A 17,413-nucleotide genomic window follows, 5' to 3' on the forward strand; every position below is an offset into this window, starting at 1 on the left:
CCGGGGGACATTTCGGAAACTGCCAACTTCTAGAGAGGCTGTCGGCTCCAAGACTGTCAACGCTTTAAGAAACAGATTCGATCACTATGTAGCCGTTACAAGCATTTCAATCAGAAGAACAGATATGCATGTTGTTGTTTCATACTCTCGGAGCAGGTCTGTAAGTGAGTCAGTACTAAAGTTTCTCTCACTTGATCCAGGTCATTGGCTCACGAATTCCATCCAAGGAACGTTCGTCCACCCTCGAGTCTTCCGTTTTCTCTCTTCCCATACACCTTCAAGAACCTCCATCATTGCTGCATGTCGGAACCCTGTGGACCGTCGTATCTCGTCAATGCATAGGCTGGCGTAATGTGTTTCATAGCTTATCGACGTGTCGGATGCAGCGAGGAACAGTGGAAATAGTAACCGCTTGTAGAACGACGAGCCCATTGGCACATTAGCACAGCAGTCAAATATGGCTGTAACCGATTCTCTGATTCTCCCGTCTTCGCAAGGTATGGAGAATGTGTCTGGCCAACGCATAGTCCTCAGAAGACAAGCATGTCGATATGCTTCTGCGAGCTGCTTCCATTCGGGGTGCTGGGTTGGGTACTCAATTGCTTCCAAATCGATCCCACGTAGAAAGGCTTCTGCGTTTTCCAAAATGGTTTGGAACTCGGCGACAGCCAAGCTTCCCTCCAAATGACGCTTTGCTGCTGCGATGACAAGTCCAATGCGGTAGAAGATGGCTGGCGGACAGCCGACCAAGATATGTAACCCAGCGTGTGGGCTCATGGTGTCCAAAATACATCTTCGAACATCCTCTGAGTAGGTAAGCTTTTCAGCACCGCTGAAACCTCTTACTACATCCAGCCTAAGAACAGAGTCGTCAGTAGTTTCCATGACATATAGTTATGCAAGAATATTACCAGGAAAGGGCCGAAAGAAAGAACATAGTTGCTCTAGACCGCTTCGACGCCGCGGAGGACGAAGCAACTCTTCCGCAGAGAAACGAAACTCCAGTAAGATGGATGGCGTGAGAGGATATCCCCAGTTCGCAAATCTATGATTGGCTTAATACATGATCATCAACGAAGCCATTTGCGACAAGGTATTGCAGAGATGGGCTCCAGCAGGTCGAGGATGGTTGTATCAGTGAACTCACGTCGTGAAGGACTAACAGCAAAACGATAGCAAGCACCGCCTCGTCTTCGGCAGCGGTCAGTCCATGAACTTCTTCCTTGCCCAGAAGTATAGCAAGGACATTTAACGCAGCAACTCGATGCTGTAAGGCAGTCGCCATCTCAACCCGAGCAGCGCCTGACGACGACAGGTGCAAGTGGCACGCGGACAGTCCGAGAACAGCATGGAGTACGCCCGTGTGTTGATAGGCCAGCGGCAATACATGTACTCGGAAAGGATTTTCCATGCCATCGACTGCGATCGTCAGATGAGGACTCAAGTCCAAGTCGACTGTAAATCCGGGGTCAGTGGTGAAAAGCGTGCATTTACACCTTGGAGGGCGGACGGTGTCGAGGAATAGGCCTACAGTAGATGAGCAGTCGTTGACTGTCGTTTGTAAGAAGCACCTCGTCGACAGGGTAGCTAGTAATTGTTGCTGGTGATGGAACATCGATCAAGGGCTCCTGAGGGGAAGTCAAAGATGGATCACGCAACAGAGTTTGTGGCGAAAGACGTTCATGGCTTGGGGAATCAGACGATGCTAGATCTTGGGCCGATGCTGGTGACTTCTGATTTGAAATGTGAACAGGTTCGCGTGTTGATGGCAACGAACGGCCCTCGGATTCTTGTGCCCTTGCTCCAATGGCTGCATCCGCGGACGTTGAGTCGCAAAATTGAAAACGTGGAGGATAACCCTCGCAAAGGAGACCCTTCAACTTGCATCTGTTGCAGATGGGACGAGTACGATCGCACTTGCGGCACTTCTTTCGGCAAGTTCCACAGGCTGGGTCTGTGAATTATGGTAAATTAACTCGGAGCTCGTCAAAGCAGAAACAAGATGAGAATCGTGAGATGAGAAACGCAGGTTGCGGGTCGGGATGTCGTCCCACCCGACTAAGCGTTGTCTTGAGCGGTTTCTGCCAAGACTAAAAGAATGACAGGAAAAGGCTGACTGACCTTTTCTCACAGCTCGGGACCCCCTTGCCATGCCAATATTCATGGACATTTTCGAGTCTCTCTCTTGCAAAGGGGACTACCATCAACTTCGCACGCATACATGAGAGTGCAACAAGGTGGGGTATGTTTAGACAAGTGACAGAATGGTAACCGAAAAGGACAGTTGGGAGATGTACATAGCACACGCTAGTGGGGTCATGACTAAAGGAATTTGAATTCCGCGTGACGACAAGCCGGATTCTGATGGCGTGTCTGTCTGACTTGATGCCCCCTGATAAGAAACGACAAACTACGAATAACTCGTCACCCCGCATTGGGATGCTCGACTGGGAAGGGGTGGAGTGGACGACAATCTGGTTGCAAAGATTCCCTCAATAGGGGTTTTTTTTGCTTTGCCTACTAAATAAGGCTCTTGGGGGGGCTTTACTGGATTTTCCTATGTGTCTGCCTGAATTAGGTATTTACAAATGACTTCTTCCCCTGCTCAAAAATCTGTTGGCCGACCATCACCTTTCAACTCCGGTCTGAGCACGAAGATTGGATCTAATTGGTCAACGTACCCGCATGCTGGCTCGCTGATGGCATATCCCATAAACTCCTGGATCGGTCGGTCATACTGTTTCGCGATTTCCTGGGGAACAGACAAGAACTGGTTTTCTTCCTGTCGGAGGTATCCCCGCGTGACAAATGTTGCAAACACCAACCGCTTCTCGTCCTTTGTTGTGTTGTGACCTCCTGCGTGGTAAGCAGAGGCCAGCATGATGAAGGCATCGCCTTTCTCCATCTCGGCGTAGATGCATTCTTCAACCCGAGGCGGAACATCTCGGTCAGTACCCCTGCCGGAAAAGTATGAGAGTCAGTGATTCGGTGTATGGAGACCAGAGAGTCAATGCCAAACGTGGACGCATTGTTCTTTCACTTACCAAAGATGGCTTCGGGGGATGAACTGGGTGCCCCCGTTCTCCTTAGTGACTTTGCTCCCAGCCACAAACAGTCCGACGGCCGACTCTCGATTCTTGTCCCTCTCGTCGTCCCAGCTGCCCACTTCCGGATGGTGGTTGTGGCTGATATAGTCGTCGCGGTGCAAAGGCTGGGCTTTGCCACCGGGGCCGATTCTCATGGCTGTGCATGAGTGGACGTAAGGCTTGGACACCGACTCCTTTTTTTCGCTACCCCACCAGAAACAGCTTCGGGTGGTCAAGAAATGGTCGCACACTTGTTGGTAGACGGAGTTCATTACTTGGGTCTTGGCATAGGTAGGACTGAGAGCTAGTAGGGCAGTTGCCCGCTGCGTCTGCTCTGGGAGTAAGGTACAACATCAGTGACCGATCTCACGCCCATGAAGGCCAGCCCGTGAAAAGTCGAGGACCTCGAAACTTACTAGGGAAGAACGAGCCGTTCCATTCGACATCGTTCTCTAGGCGTTCTCGGCATTCTTCCCAAGCCTGGTCTACGTCGGCGACGGGGATGAGTTGCTTGAGAAAGACGCCACCATCACGCTTGAGGAGGTAGATAATGTCTTCTATGGGTGTGTCTGCGGGGACTTTTTGGACTTCAGGCCCGTAGTTGGCCGAAACGTTGGGCATTTTGCAGGAAGAGTTGGCGCGATGCAGGTTTCGATGACAACGAACGAGTTTAGGTTTCTAGACATGTGGGTCGTGTCGCACTGATCGAGTCAAGGGAGATTTGAAGTCAGATGCGATGATGATAATGATGACACTGTTGCTGATTTTGAGCGCTCGTCGAAGGGACCGCATGTTAAGTCTCTCTGACCAGGGCAGGGTATCCGAGGAGAGCGTAAAAAACATGTGCTTGAATGGTGAGTGGCGCGAAAGGCTGCACATCAGGGGCCTCAGCGCTGGGACTACTTCCCAAAGTGGAACAACTACGCACCAGAATGAGTCCGACGATGAGCCGCTGTGGGACTAAAGCATGCGGGATGCGGCACGATGAGCAGAGTAACCAACATAAACGCGGGAGTCATTAAAGGCTCGTCCTTCGTCGCCTCCCTGGCGCATGCATAAGCATAAGCAGCTGTTAAAAAGCTTCCTTCTCATCCGGCAAGATAATGGACCAAAATTTCAATCACCAACCAGACTTGTTCAACAACCATACGGTATCATTCAGACTCAACATCGCTAGAGGGGCTTGAGTAACGATCGGAAACGTGCCATTTCTGGGGTATTATCTATGAGAGGTGTCCGAATGTTATCCTCACCGGGCTCCCTCAGCCGTTGGCAATCTCGTCTTCCTCATCCTCCCATTCACCGGTATCCTCCATGCCCTCGTTGACCTTGTACTCAGCATCACCCTCAAGGCCCTCACTATCGAACTCGTCATCGTAGTCCATGTCCACGTCGCTGTCGTCATCCGCTGCCTCGCCCTTGCCAGCATTCGCTTTCCGCTTCTTTTCGATGTTGTCCTTCTGCTGCTTCTTGCGGGCCTCCTTCTCCTTTTGTCTCTTCTCCCAGCGCTTTTCCAGCTCCTTGACCTCCTCCTTGGTCTTGTGAACATACTCGTGCCACATGACCTTGCCGGCACATAGGCCTTCTTCGACCTTGGTCAAGCGCAGACGCATGCGTGGTCCCAATTCGACCAACTTGACGGCGCGCTTCTCGACAGCGTCGTCTTCGTCCGCGGCTTCGTCGTCGACGGGGGCGGCGTTCTTCTTGATCTTCTGGGCCTTCTGCTCCTTGACCTCAACCTCGGCATCGCTGTCAATCTCGCTGCCGCTCGTGGCATCTGTCAGGTATCCATCTCCGTTTTCTCCGCCTTGGAGGAAATCGGCAATGTCCTCGAGCTTTCCAAGATTCGGCACGCCGCCCTTTCCGTTTGTCTTGGAGGCCAACAGCTTCTCAGCCTTTTCCAGTCTCCGCAACGGCCTCGAGATGCCCGTAGAACGTGTCGTGATGGCGTAGTGTCTGAGGTTGATGATGAAAGATCCTTCGTTCTCCGGATCCTTCTCGCGGTTGAGCAGTAACGTTCGCTTGATCTTGCCGAGGGGGGTCGCATTCGGGTTCAAAGGAGGAAAGACGCTGGACCATACCGAAGTCACCAAGGATTCCAGATGTTTGGGCACCTTGGAGTTGGCGTCGGCATCGGGGGTATGGAAGTTGTTCATAACGAGCTACAGCGGGTTAGCAACCACCAACAACGAGAAGGGGCTGGGTGTTCGTACCAAGGGGGGTGCAAGCTGCTCCTTGCCGCTACCCTTCGGGCGTCTCTGGGCCTTTTGAACGTCCTTGCAGAGGGAGTACTTCTCGACTCTGAAGTTCAATGTCGGGCCACGGGGCGTGAGGGCAACGCGCAGGTTGGTGTTGCCGCTTTCGGAGCGGGAGAAGAGCATAAGGTGGGTGACGCCGAGGGGGCCGGTCATGACGACGTAGTCCTTCAACCTGTTTGCTCTACGTTCTCTAAGACGGGCAGCTGTCCCTGGCTCCATGACCTTTCGGAAATCGGCGGCGAGCTGACTGACGCTGGAACCGACCTCGCCCGCGCCGATACGGATGACCATGCTCTTGGGGTCCTTGGAGCCATGGTTGTCAGCGACGGCAGCGGGATTGCTGGCACCGACATGCGTTCTCTTCTTGACTCTTTTGCGCGCCATGTTGGGCAGTTTTGGGGATCGATTGAGTTGGGGTGGAAAAACCAGACGTCGAGGTTGTCCAGGTTCCAAATTCCGACAGCTGGGAAGATCGGGGGCCCAGTCGAGACGCAACTCTCTCTCGCTCCCAGCGCAGGAAATTTTTTGGCGGGGCGGCAACGATAAGCCACCAAAATAGCAAGCACGTGCTGATAAGAGTATTTCTCCACCAAAAACTTTCCGCCAGGCGCGGGATGTCATCACACCGCACCCACCTGCGAACTTTTGCACTGGTCGCTTTGCAACGTGATTCCTACTTGCGCCGAACCGGAACACGAACAATCCACGACGAAAATGTCTTCTCTGAAGCGACAAAAGGTTTCGCATAAGGCCTCCGCGGTCAAGGAGTCTCGTGTCGCTGAGAGGGAGTCATCCCCGACCCAATCCGCCGTCTCTGAGCCTGAGGTCGAAGGAGAGGTTACCGCCGACGCCACAGAGGAGGTTACGAAAAGCTTTAAGGATCTCGTATGTCGCTCTCAAGTCTTGATTTCCACCCTATTCACACCTTACTAACTCATTCCAAGGGAGTTGTCGACTCGCTTTGCGACGCATGCGCCAACCTCGGATACACGAAACCCACCCCCATCCAGGCCCAGTCTATCCCACATGCCTTGGCGAATCGCGATATCATCGGCTTGGCCGAAACTGGTTCAGGAAAGACGGCAGCGGTCAGTACATTTCTACACCTCGCTTGTGGTCATTGGTTCGAGTTTCTGGCCGAATGTCTACAATCAGTCGGGGAGTACGTTGTTGGCAACTCTACTAACGCAGAGGATTTCCAGTTCGCGCTGCCGGTGATCCAGGCTCTTTTGGAGAAGCCTCAAGCATTCTTCGGGTTGGTGCTAGCACCTACGAGAGAATTGGCTGCCCAAATTGGCCAGCAGTTTGAGGCCCTGGGCAGCTTGATCTCGCTCCGGACAGCAGTAATCGTCGGTGGGCTGGACATGTAAGCCCCAACTCCTACGTCCCCATGTGCATAACTAACCTCATCACTAGGGTAAACATCCCCTGCCTTCATCTCTTCTCCCCGTTCCGTCTCAGTATCTACTTCTTTACATCCCCGTTCCTCTCTTCCTGTGCAGGCTTCGTTGTCTACCAGCTATTCCCCAGTGAATGGCACCTCTGACTCATGAAGCTCTCCCCTTGACAACCTTGAGGACAACCTTGAGGACCGATAAGTAGTGTCCCAGGCAGAGGCATCGTGTGTGTAGCTCCGCGGGGGGCTGAAGACTCTCTTGATAAGAGAGATCTACACTCCAGATTCACGCAGAGCCTTTTGCTAAATTAGCCCATCTCTGTTCTTCTTGGCCTTCTTTTGCTCCCCTCCAACTACTTCCCACTTGACCTTCGTCTTGAGTTTTGGGGAAAACATACTGACCGCGAGTCATAGGTTGCCCAAGCCATCGCTCTCGGCAAAAAGCCACACGTCATCATAGCGACACCCGGAAGACTGGTAGACCACCTTGAAAAGACAAAAGGGTTCTCCTTGCGGTCACTCAAGTACTTGGTCATGGACGAGGCTGACAGACTGCTGGACATGGACTTCGGTCCCAGTATCGACAAGATTCTCAAGTTCGTCCCCCGCGAACGGCGAACATTTCTCTTCTCCGCGACCATGAGCTCCAAGATCGAGAGTCTGCAAAGGGCCAGTTTGCGCGATCCTGTCCGCGTCAGCATCAGCTCCAACAAGTACCAGACCGTCTCAACCCTTCTGCAATACTACCTCTTCATACCCCACACGCAGAAGGACGTGCATCTCATTTACCTCCTCAACGAACATGCCGGCAAGAAGATTATGATCTTCACGCGCACCGTGGCTGAGACGCAAAGATTGGCCATCTTGCTCAGGTCACTGGGTTTTGGCGCCATCCCTCTCCACGGCCAGCTGAACCAAACAGCTCGTCTCGGCGCTCTCAACAAGTTCCGCACAGGCACACGGTCCATTCTCGTCGCAACGGGTATGTTACGAACAGTCCTTCCGACCCTAGTTGAGAACCTTTTTTTTTTGTCTTGACACCCACTAACGAGTGTAGACGTGGCTGCTCGAGGATTGGATGTTCCGGCGGTAGACGTCGTCGTCAACCACGACTTGCCCCAAGTAAGTATTCTCTCCACACTCGCAGATCCCCCTCCTTTCATTTCTGCATTCAGTGTCTCCCCCCCCCCCCCCCTTAAACCAAGCTCGAGCAACAACTACAGAAGCTCAGCTTTGGGAAACACCGCTAATTGATTTGAAAAGGACAGCAAAACCTTCATTCACAGAATTGGTCGAACCGCTCGTGCTGGAAAGTCAGGTATCGCCCTCAGCCTCGTCACACAGTACGACCTGGAAATCTTCCTCCGCATTGAGGCCGCTCTTGGCAAAAAGTTGGACGAGTATCCTACGCAAAAGGATGAGGTCATGGTTTTCCAAAATCGCGTTGAAGAGGCTCAGAGACATGCTAGAATGGAAATGAAGAACTTGATGGAAACGAAGGGTAAGAAGGGATCGACGCTGAAAGGCGGAAAGAAGGGCGGTGCAGGCAGCGGTGGCAAGCGGCGCCACGACGACATGGATGCTGAAGAGGGTTGAGAGGGGCATCTAGGTCCGAAAACGATGGGTTTACGCTGGGGTCATTCTGCTATAAGACAACTAATGGTATCTGAGTGCTAGAGTTGAAGATTGAACGGAATCGGGTCCTACTGCAGACATGAGAGTGCAATCCCTTTTTCCAATTGACGAAGGCCTACTAGGGTCAATGTTAAGAGAAAAATATGAGAGAGCACACCAAAGGCTCGTTCCATCGGGTTCTTCGATCGCAGTGGCGCAGCGAGCAAGGTGAAAGCTGGCGGAGCATGACGGCGAGCATAGTTTCGAGATGAATCCCCCAGGAAAAATGTCGGGTAGTCCGAGAATGAGAACGCAATGAAGGCTACGAAGGTTGAGAGAAGCAAGATAAACAATGTGACACAAGACAGACAGCCAAGCAATTCAGAGGAGTGGTCAGATTAGTGTCATTATGTTCTATGCTTGCAATCATTGCTAACTCAACCAACCTCTCGAACGCCAGAACCCCCTGGAGAGCGAATGTGTAGAAAAACATGGGTATATGCCAGGAAAACAAGCGCAACCAGCCGGCGCAAACAACTCTCACAAGAGTACTGCGTGGACCAGTGGATCAAAACTCATCATCCGTAACCGTGTCCCACCGCTTCGTTGCGAGCTTCCTTATCTTCTTCGGGCTCCCCGTGTTTCCATTGATGGCTGGGGTTTCGTTACTAACACGCAGCTGCTCCATCTTCCGACCTAGGTTGCTGACGGCGGGGCCGGCGCCAGCTTTGGGGCCTCCAAAGTCGTCTCGTTCCCGAAGCGGCTTGCGCTTGGTTGGACTCCTCGCCGCAAGCTCGCGTCTCAGGATCTCATTCTCCCGCCGAAGTCTCTCGTTCTCGTCTTCGAGATCCTCAACCAACAAGTTTTCCTTGTCCTCGCCGACGTTATCGTCTTCCGCGAGGGTGACGCCGAGGCCTTTCTCAAAGAGCTCCATTTTACGATCCCAGTGCTCTTCACCCTTCTCTTGTTCAGCAGCCAGTGTTGCCTTCCATCGAGCCAGCTCCATCTCGAATCGGGCATCAAACTCGGCCATGCAATCCTCACGCACCGTCTGCTCCAGCTCTAATAGCCTGTCTTCCATGCTGAGAAGATGTGCCTCGGTAGATACCCTGGCTTCACGCTCACTGTCTAGTTCAATGTGAAGATTGGTTATCTCTTCTTGCATCCGAGCGATCTCTAGCGCCGCATGTTCCATCAGAACTCTGTCTCCATTGTCGGAGCTTGGCGAAAAGTTGCGGTGACCTGATGAACCGTGTGCGAAATAGCCTCTCCGCTGTGGAAGTAGATCGGGGGACTTCATCCCCGACGATGGGTGCGAGGGTGCAGGTGTGTCTGCTAGCAGGGTCGATGTAATGCTGGGGATACGAGGAATCGTGACTTCTCTCGCCAAGGCACTGTATCTGAGGATCTGCGAAGTGGCATTGACGTCCCCGTGTGCATCTGCAGTCACGATCATGACTCCTCGTTGAGCATTTCGACGAGGCACAACACCTGCAGAAGATGTCGCAGAGAAGGAATTGGAGAAAAGTAGCTCTGTCATTTTGCACTGTCGGAACGGCATGACAGTGGGCTGGGAGACGGTTGTTAGGCTCACGGATTTCAGTTCAATGTCCTCAGTATGACGTACCTTGCTGCTGTTGCCCATGCCGCTTTGCGCCTGGAGACACTGCCCCAGATACATGAGACTCTCGTTGATCTTGCCAGCCTCAGCAAGAGTGGCACCTTGAGTCTTCGCGTCTCGAGCACGCTCACTGCCGGCGAGGTCGACAATAGTCAAATTGCTGCCAGCCCAAGCGCGATTCCGGCCAACCTTGGCTCGTTTCTTCACCTCCACACAGAAGAACCCATGGCTTCGAGATGAGACGCTGTTGCTACCCGTCCCAGCCACTTGTCGCTCATGTAAACCGGCTTCCAACACCATGATGGCTTCCTTCATGTTGGTGCACGCAATCTTCTTCAGACCAGCAACCATTTTCCTGTCGGCGGATTGCTCAGTTGACTTGAATAACAGAGGGCGGCGCCGATACTCCTTCGTCGCATTGGATTTGATAGGGGGGGTTAGAAGGTCATAGATTTTGTCGTTGTATACCTCGTACATGGAAAGAACAACGGCGTAATCGGATTCGGGGTCAGACGACACATTGACGGAGCTGATGTCGGGCGCTGAAGGAAGTGCTGATGGTCGCTGAAGAATTCGTCGAGGGGTCGGCGTCGGATAGTTTTCGCCCTTTGCTCGAGTTTTAGCAATGTTCTTGGTCTTGGATGCAGTGGTCATGGTCATGAAATGCATTGGCGCATTACTCTGATGATGAAGAAGATCTTCGGGCACTGGTGTGGAATAGCCATCGCGATGCTTGCGCTGCGGATGGTCTGGAGTTGACAGTACCAAGCGCACGCCTCCCAAGTCCAGCGCTGGCTGCACTTCTTGCTGCTGCTTCCGGCGTTGGGAACGTAGAAAAGGGGTTTCGAAAGAAAGAACGGTATTTCCTACAAGCATTGGGGTTCCAGCTCTTGAACCTCCTCCACGGGATGAGCTGAAGTCGGCAAACACGGTCTCGAGGAAGTACGGTGCCGAGATTATGGTGGCGTCGGAAACATCGGAGGCTTGGAGAGAACCCTCCAAACTCGGAGAGTCGTACATATTGGAGCCAATGGACCGGAAGACAACGTCAAGGGCGAGTTGTGTCATGCCTCGCGTCGAGCGCGAGCCGAGGATGGTATGAGACTATAGGATGTCAGTCATGGTGCATCGGCAAGGAATCAATGGCAGCAACTCCTACTCACCTTCCCAGACCCGGTTACGCCCAGAGTAGCGATCAGAGCATCGGTACCATGACCGCCGTGGGGGGCTAAGACGCCCTCGACAAGCGAGGCGACCCCTGTGCAGTGAAAGACGTCGAGCTGGGTAGCATCCTCCTCGAACACTCTGGTGAAGGCGAACTTCTCGGTCGACCTTTTGCGATCATTTGGCGGATTGAGTGTGATGTGCGAGGGATGGGTGTCTGCATCGCACTCTTCCACGTCCAAGAATCGGTCAGACGATGCCGTGCCAGCTGGGGGCGGTCGCAAGCGCAGGTACACCTGAAAGAGATTCGCCGAGGACTTCTGCTGTGATGAGGAATCCATCGTTGGCAGCTGTAAAGATAGTTCGCAATTGACGGACTATTGATATTGCCGACGGTTCGGGTTGGGCGAGGAACGTCGATGGTGGTAGTGATGCTGCTGCTGCCCTTGGTTGAGGTTGAGTCCGGGGTACGAATGTTGAAATGGTCAAGGAGACACAATCCTTGTTTACCTTAATGGCCGGGCAACAGCCGATAAGATAACCGACATTTTGGCTCCTCGTATCGATAAAGGGTTTCTTAAGACGGAAGACGGGGGAACTAGGGGACGTGCACATCCCTCCTCCTTTCCCCCTGGCAGCCCGCCACGTTTTGCACGGTGCTCCCCGCTGAGACACAGTTTTGAGTGGGGCTTGTGCCCGGTCGGCAGGGAGTGTGGTGTGGCGCCGGTTCCGACCGAAGGGGAGCAAACCGCAGACTCTCGATCCAACCTCACCTACCCCCCCCTCCCCCTTTTGGTAGCTAGACCCCTCGAGCAGTCATCCTTCTTATACATAGGTAAGCAGGTTTAGTAGCATAAAGGGAAAGCACTGTTACCGCCGAATTGTCAGGCAATCTGATCGGTTTTGTTCCTGAGGATGACAGCATCATCCCTCTCGTCCCGACAATGATCCAGACCTCCTTACGGCCAGCTTAGAGCCACGGTGGGATAAATCTAAAGTATAAACCAATGTCAACCAAACAGACCTACTCGGCCGTGGTGTTTGTCTCGAGGGGAGGTAGCTCTGTCAGCTTCTGGCACTACCCCCTTTCCAGAATCCCCAATCAGCCTGCCTGCCTCACGGTCAAGGTTTTTACTGAGGCTCAAAGTCAAACGGTTGAGGCCTGACGCAGGCATTGCCTGGCTTGACAACCCCTCACTTTCCGTCAGTGAGTCATGAATGACAAGAGGCCAGACAACGGGGGACCAGTACCGTCCAAGGTTGATCCTCTTGACTCCCGCATGACCGGTTGAAAATTTGGACTGTGGCCATGGACCCTTCGAACGAGAATGTGGTCGACGGCCAGCGCCGAGCATCCGTACGAGCATGGGCCCCGCACATTAGAGCTTGTCAATCTTCGGAGTGTGGTTTTTTATGATTATTTTCCCTCTCCTCCTTTCCCCTTTTCCCCTCCCGTTGTGTACTGGTGTCTGCATTTACACCTGCATCTTAACGATGAATGATAGTGTCGACCAAGGCTGGGGGCGTATTTTGGTTACTCAAAGAGTCATATTCGGTAACTCAGATAGACTACCCAGTGTAAATGACGGGTTGGGTGACCTGAAACTACGGTGTGCGTGCCCAACTAGTTGTTGGCATACCTACCCAGGCATACAGAGAGTGAAGTCGCAGAAGGATGAGCTGGCCACCCCGATTGCCCCTCAGCCCCTCGAAGCTTCGAACAGAGGGGCTTGGGAAGTTGGGAGCCGAGGCGAATCAGGAGACCGCTTGCCTGTTCCGCACGTTCTAATTCTGCAGGCGCAAGGCAAGCGGTGGACCTGGCCTCAAGCTGGAGACGTGGGTATCGGTGGGGTGTTACCATTCGTGTAGTCCAATGTCAGTGAGTTAGGAATGTCACAATGCGAATAGTGAGACCAAGAAGCTTGACGATGTGAGATCCAATTTTCTTTTTTAACATTGCGCCTCTTACACCTGTTGACTGCTGGCTTCTTGCTGACAGCATCGCCCATGAACGATGTGATATCGAGGAAACGGTACGGTACTGTACGTGTACGTGTACGGTACGGAATGAAACGGTACAGCCTGGCCGCCCACACATCTACATCCCTCCCTTTTCTGTTCTTGCCAGTGTCTGATGCTCCGGCCGGATGGATCATCGAGGCTACTGTGAGATTGCACTGCCCAAGAGAATCTCAGCGGGTCACGGGCAAGAGGCCAGATATTGCATCTGCCATAATGGAGGCATGATCAGCCTGTCCCCATCTCGATATAGATCAGCCCAGCGTGTGTGACGACAGATGGAGGGGTTGTTGCTCGCTGTCCAGTGTCTGGACAGGGTGAAGACAGACATTCGCCGTTTGGAGGAGACGGCAAGGTAAAGGCGACACGGCCATGAAGAGGGGCATTAGGACTGGAAGAGAGGGGAAGTGACTTGCAGGTGCCAGGCTTTTCCACATAGAGCCCTTTTCCTCCACAGTTCAGTGACGCGATCCACTAATGACGCTGCATCTCCAGCGGGCTGTTCAGCGTCTGCAGGGCATCAGTAGGGGCGAACAGGCCGTGAAAAGGCGGTGACGGCGCGCCGAAGACGGTTAGAGCAGCATCGTTCCCACTTTAAGCGAACCAGACAATGCCAGATTCCCACATCTCAAGCCCCCCCACCGATGGAGGAGACTGAAAAAAAAGTTTGGAGCAGATTGCAGAAGGGGGTAAAAAAAAAAAAAAAAAAGAGTCGATTGGGTGTGGAGCACCAAGACGCAAGAACGGGGCGGAGACTGGGGGAGCCATATTATTTTCGGAATCCCGGTGCCTTCGTCTCTTCCTTTCCCTTTTTCCTTTCTTTTCCACCTCAACCACCAACACCTAAATACAATCCCACGAGACAACGAAGTCGCCCTACCACCTTTGAAAGGATCACCCCTAGAACCACACACCACACTTCGTCGAGAATCATGTCCGCCGCTTTCGCTGAGCTGTAAACGCCCACTGCGGGGGTGCCTGCGCTGGGCACCTCTGCAGTCCAGCAGCCCATCGAGACATTCAATCCCTTCTCTTATTTTCGACGAAGTTCAACCCAGACTTTTACTGTCCGGAGCCCTCCAACGGGACGGTTCTGGCCCATTGACGGAAGTCTGTATTTGATTTCACCCGAATCGACCATCAAGCCCACTATTCACCGGGCTACGAGAAGCCTATCCGCTCGAAGAAAATATCTTCACATCCACCTATTTCGACCTCTACGACCCCTGCCACGCCCACTCCAGCCACCTCTCTCTCTCTTTCGCTCTCTCTTCTTATTTTTTTATTCGATCCGCCTACCTACGGGAATCCATACACGCCGCATACCATACGAGAAGGCGCAACAAAGAAAACTTCAACATACAGTATTGCTATCACGTCAACTCTGTTCCATTAAACGACTACCCCTCCAAATACGACAAACGATATTGGGTTCTCACCCCCTGCATTACCACTACCATGTCTCGCAACGTTCGCAACAAGTCTTCCGTGGCTTCTCGCAAGGTTGCGAAGCGCCGCGACTCCATAACGTCCTCCTCATCCTTCGATTTGTCCGATGACGGGGGTTACTCTGCGGTCGAGGATATAAGCGATTCTTCCGACGATGACGAGGAGGATGTCGATGCGGCCGAGGAGGAGCATATCCTACACGAGGTGCTGCCACCCCCCAGCATCCCGAGCCCCCCTCGGCCGCCCATTGCCCAGGAAGAGGACGATGACGATGATGACGAAGACGAGCAGGAGCAAGACGAAGACGAAGAGGACGGTGCTGCCGACGTTGAGGACAGCGCCAGCTGGGACGGCATCATGTCCGAGATTGACGAAAGTGCGGCTTCTGACCACCATCACCGGTCTGTCGAACGCCACGTTCGCTTTGATGTCCCCTCGAGTGATTCCGACTCTACCGACACCGAGGACGACCATGCCGACTTCTTTCCTGATATCTTCGTCGACCAGAGCTCCCTTGACCCGGCCTTCCGCCGGGAGATTGAGAATGATGATGAAAATGACGAGTCTGAGAACTCAAACTCCTTCTGGGACTATCATGGCGACTACCATGGAGCCTATGGAAACACTCATGATGCTGAATCGGATGTCGAGGCTGTTGTTCAAGAGCTCGGCGACGACGACACACCCATCGCTACCCCTATGACAACCGGCGAAGTCTCTGAGATGCCCACTCCGGTCGCAGCTTTTGAGGAAACCCAAGAGCTAGACGGCTATGAGAGTGAGTTTGTGCTTTGTGACGAGGAACAAGAAGTACGTGATTGCTAACGCCAACCAACTAGCTGACGGTGACACCACTGAGGAAGACGAGCCTGAACCCGTTGTCCGCCGCAAGATCAAGCGTCCTGAGCCGCCCACTGAGCAGTGGGATGATTCTGACACCGATCTCCCGGTCAAGGGCCAGCGCGGACAGCCGCGTGTTGGCCGCTTTAACCTCGACAACTCTGAGCGAAAGCCCATTGCTGTTGTTAACCCCATCTCCCGCAAGATGATGATCTTCACTCCCCACCGTCGTCGCCAACTTGATTTGTCTCCTGAGCAGTTCAACTTCCAGTACCTGCCTCCCATTGATGAGAACCAAAACTCCCCCATGCTCAGCAGTTCTGCTCAGATCATGATGAGCGCCATGTTCTCGTCCAACACGTTTGGTGACTACCTCAACACCCAAGCCATGGGTCCCGCCGAGGCCTTCTTTCCCTTCCCTTCCGAACCCAACACTGCCGACGAGAGTTCAGATGTGGGCTTTGACGAGGAGGAGGAAGACGACGAGGTGGAGAAAAGCCTCAACATCAGCGACTTTATCGAGTTCGACGACAACCATTCCTCTGGCGATGAAGAGGAGAATCAGTGGGACGCCGACCCATTGGGCTCTACCCCTGCCCGGCCACGTACCGCCTCGAGCGATGTGGACCTGCATTCGCACATCAACGCCAACAACGTTGGGGCTTTCCGTCGCGACCAGATCAACCAGCGACTCATCCTGAGCGACAAAGCCACACAAGACTCCCTCGCCCTCAGCAGCCCCTATAACTACACTGCTCTGCGCGGTCTCAAGTCGGACCGCTTTGAGACAGCGGCCGTCCCCTTGACGCCACTCCGGCGATCCAAAAAGCAGATGCGCGACCTCGCCCGGAGCCCACTCGAGTCCATGTCCCAGAAACGCAAAGCATCTAGCGAGATACCCATTGGCCACAAGCGCCAACGCAGCATCCCGGACGTCAACGTGTTGCACCTGTAGTGCAGCAACGCAGCATCGGGCCTGCCCGACATGCCTGACACAAAACGATTGAGGATGGCGTGGCATGCTGCTCCCGAAGCAAAGGGCACTTGCCATCCCTGGCCTCATACACTTGACTCTTACTGACCTTCATGTTTTCTTATGTTACACATTATTACACTGGCCCGTCAAACCGACGGGAATAACGGTAGACAAAAGCACAAAAGTTACAGATACTTGGCCAAGGCCAGTGTCAGGAGAAAGCCCGGCGAATGGCGTCGGTCCCACAGTAGCCGATGTATCTTGGGCTACGGAAGGTATTCCCCTCCGGTTCTAAGACGGTCTGGCTTGATGTGTTTGACGATCCTGTTTCCTAGTTTCGCATCAATGAAAACCATGATATTCAATGACGTTTGTTGCCAATTGCCTGGTTGATAGTGTTGCTTGTCTCACAAATGAAGGTTAACATCGAAACGACTTGCATTGCAATGCTTTCGACCATCACATATGGAAGGAAGAGCTGGCGACCTATGATTTTTGTATTACATCTGAGAAACTCACTATCCTACATGAAGGCATTCGTAGTCCGCCCATCACGCCTGTTTCATTACCATGTCTTCACGGCACTAGTCCTGTTACCACATCCTTCCGACTATCCCAACCCTCATCCAAAACAGTCTCACAAATCACTGCTTAGCTGTAAGCAGCAATGGCATGCTGAACGCCGTTTCGATCCGCCCGTTCAACGTCTCGGCCGCGCCCTTTAATGCCTTGAGGAGCTTTTCGACCACGGCTGCGCTGAACTTGTTCGTCGCGCTCTTCTCTTGCTTGAGGTTGAGTAAAAACGATCGGGTTGAGCAGAAACCTGTGGAACTTGGGCTTCGCGTCCACGATGCTTCCTAAGGTCGTCTCGACGCAAAAATACATACCAGCGTGGTTGATGGATTAATGAATCTGGATTTAAAGCTGAGATTTGACGTAGGTCTCACCAACACAGCTAGAAGAAGCACGCCATGTTATACTCCTGGCCTC

At 53.1% G+C, this 17,413-nt stretch overlaps 6 protein-coding genes across 6 annotated transcripts; 2 read left to right on the top strand and 4 right to left on the bottom strand.

Annotated features, from left to right (window-relative positions):
* CDEST_02191 (Putative zn(2)Cys(6) fungal-type DNA-binding domain, fungal transcription factor) lies at nucleotides 1-2,244 on the bottom strand. Its single transcript, XM_062918350.1, has 6 exons — nucleotides 2,122-2,244; nucleotides 1,532-1,954; nucleotides 1,148-1,455; nucleotides 912-1,045; nucleotides 214-856; nucleotides 1-158 (listed from the first exon to the last, which is right to left on the bottom strand). The coding sequence occupies exons 1-6, from the start codon at nucleotides 2,168-2,170 to the stop codon at nucleotides 111-113; spliced, it is 1,605 nt and encodes a 534-aa protein (XP_062774401.1). The 5' UTR covers nucleotides 2,171-2,244; the 3' UTR covers nucleotides 1-110.
* A 169-nt stretch (nucleotides 2,245-2,413) lies between these two features.
* Nucleotides 2,414-3,903, bottom strand: CDEST_02192 (Putative phytanoyl-CoA dioxygenase). The gene is made up of 3 exons (XM_062918351.1): nucleotides 3,503-3,903; nucleotides 3,045-3,420; nucleotides 2,414-2,957 (listed from the first exon to the last, which is right to left on the bottom strand). The coding sequence occupies exons 1-3, from the start codon at nucleotides 3,705-3,707 to the stop codon at nucleotides 2,606-2,608; spliced, it is 933 nt and encodes a 310-aa protein (XP_062774402.1). The 5' UTR covers nucleotides 3,708-3,903; the 3' UTR covers nucleotides 2,414-2,605.
* A 445-nt stretch (nucleotides 3,904-4,348) lies between these two features.
* Nucleotides 4,349-5,728, bottom strand: CDEST_02193 (Putative Brix domain, protein Peter Pan; the record flags this gene model as incomplete). The annotated part of the gene is made up of 2 exons (XM_062918352.1): nucleotides 4,349-5,248; nucleotides 5,300-5,728. The coding sequence occupies 2 exons, from the start codon at nucleotides 5,726-5,728 to the stop codon at nucleotides 4,349-4,351; spliced, it is 1,329 nt and encodes a 442-aa protein (XP_062774403.1).
* Nucleotides 5,729-5,976: 248 nt separating this feature from the next.
* Nucleotides 5,977-8,737, top strand: CDEST_02194 (Putative ATP-dependent RNA helicase DEAD-box, DEAD/DEAH box helicase domain-containing protein). Its single transcript, XM_062918353.1, has 7 exons — nucleotides 5,977-6,229; nucleotides 6,289-6,432; nucleotides 6,547-6,710; nucleotides 6,864-6,873; nucleotides 7,155-7,722; nucleotides 7,798-7,862; nucleotides 8,004-8,737. Exons 1-7 carry the CDS (start codon nucleotides 6,059-6,061, stop codon nucleotides 8,334-8,336), a joined length of 1,455 nt encoding a protein of 484 aa, XP_062774404.1. The 5' UTR covers nucleotides 5,977-6,058; the 3' UTR covers nucleotides 8,337-8,737.
* Nucleotide 8,738: 1 nt separating this feature from the next.
* CDEST_02195 (Putative kinesin-like protein) lies at nucleotides 8,739-11,629 on the bottom strand. Its single transcript, XM_062918354.1, has 4 exons — nucleotides 11,139-11,629; nucleotides 10,846-11,079; nucleotides 9,982-10,581; nucleotides 8,739-9,924 (listed from the first exon to the last, which is right to left on the bottom strand). The coding sequence occupies exons 1-4, from the start codon at nucleotides 11,478-11,480 to the stop codon at nucleotides 8,923-8,925; spliced, it is 2,178 nt and encodes a 725-aa protein (XP_062774405.1). The 5' UTR covers nucleotides 11,481-11,629; the 3' UTR covers nucleotides 8,739-8,922.
* Nucleotides 11,630-13,988: 2,359 nt separating this feature from the next.
* Nucleotides 13,989-16,881, top strand: CDEST_02196 (uncharacterized protein). The gene is made up of 2 exons (XM_062918355.1): nucleotides 13,989-15,385; nucleotides 15,447-16,881. Exons 1-2 carry the CDS (start codon nucleotides 14,617-14,619, stop codon nucleotides 16,400-16,402), a joined length of 1,725 nt encoding a protein of 574 aa, XP_062774406.1. The 5' UTR covers nucleotides 13,989-14,616; the 3' UTR covers nucleotides 16,403-16,881.
* Nucleotides 16,882-17,413: the final 532 nt, after the last annotated feature.

This window comes from Colletotrichum destructivum, chromosome 2 (assembly GCF_034447905.1).
Source record: "Colletotrichum destructivum chromosome 2, complete sequence".
Taxonomy (NCBI): Eukaryota; Fungi; Ascomycota; class Sordariomycetes; order Glomerellales; family Glomerellaceae; genus Colletotrichum; species Colletotrichum destructivum.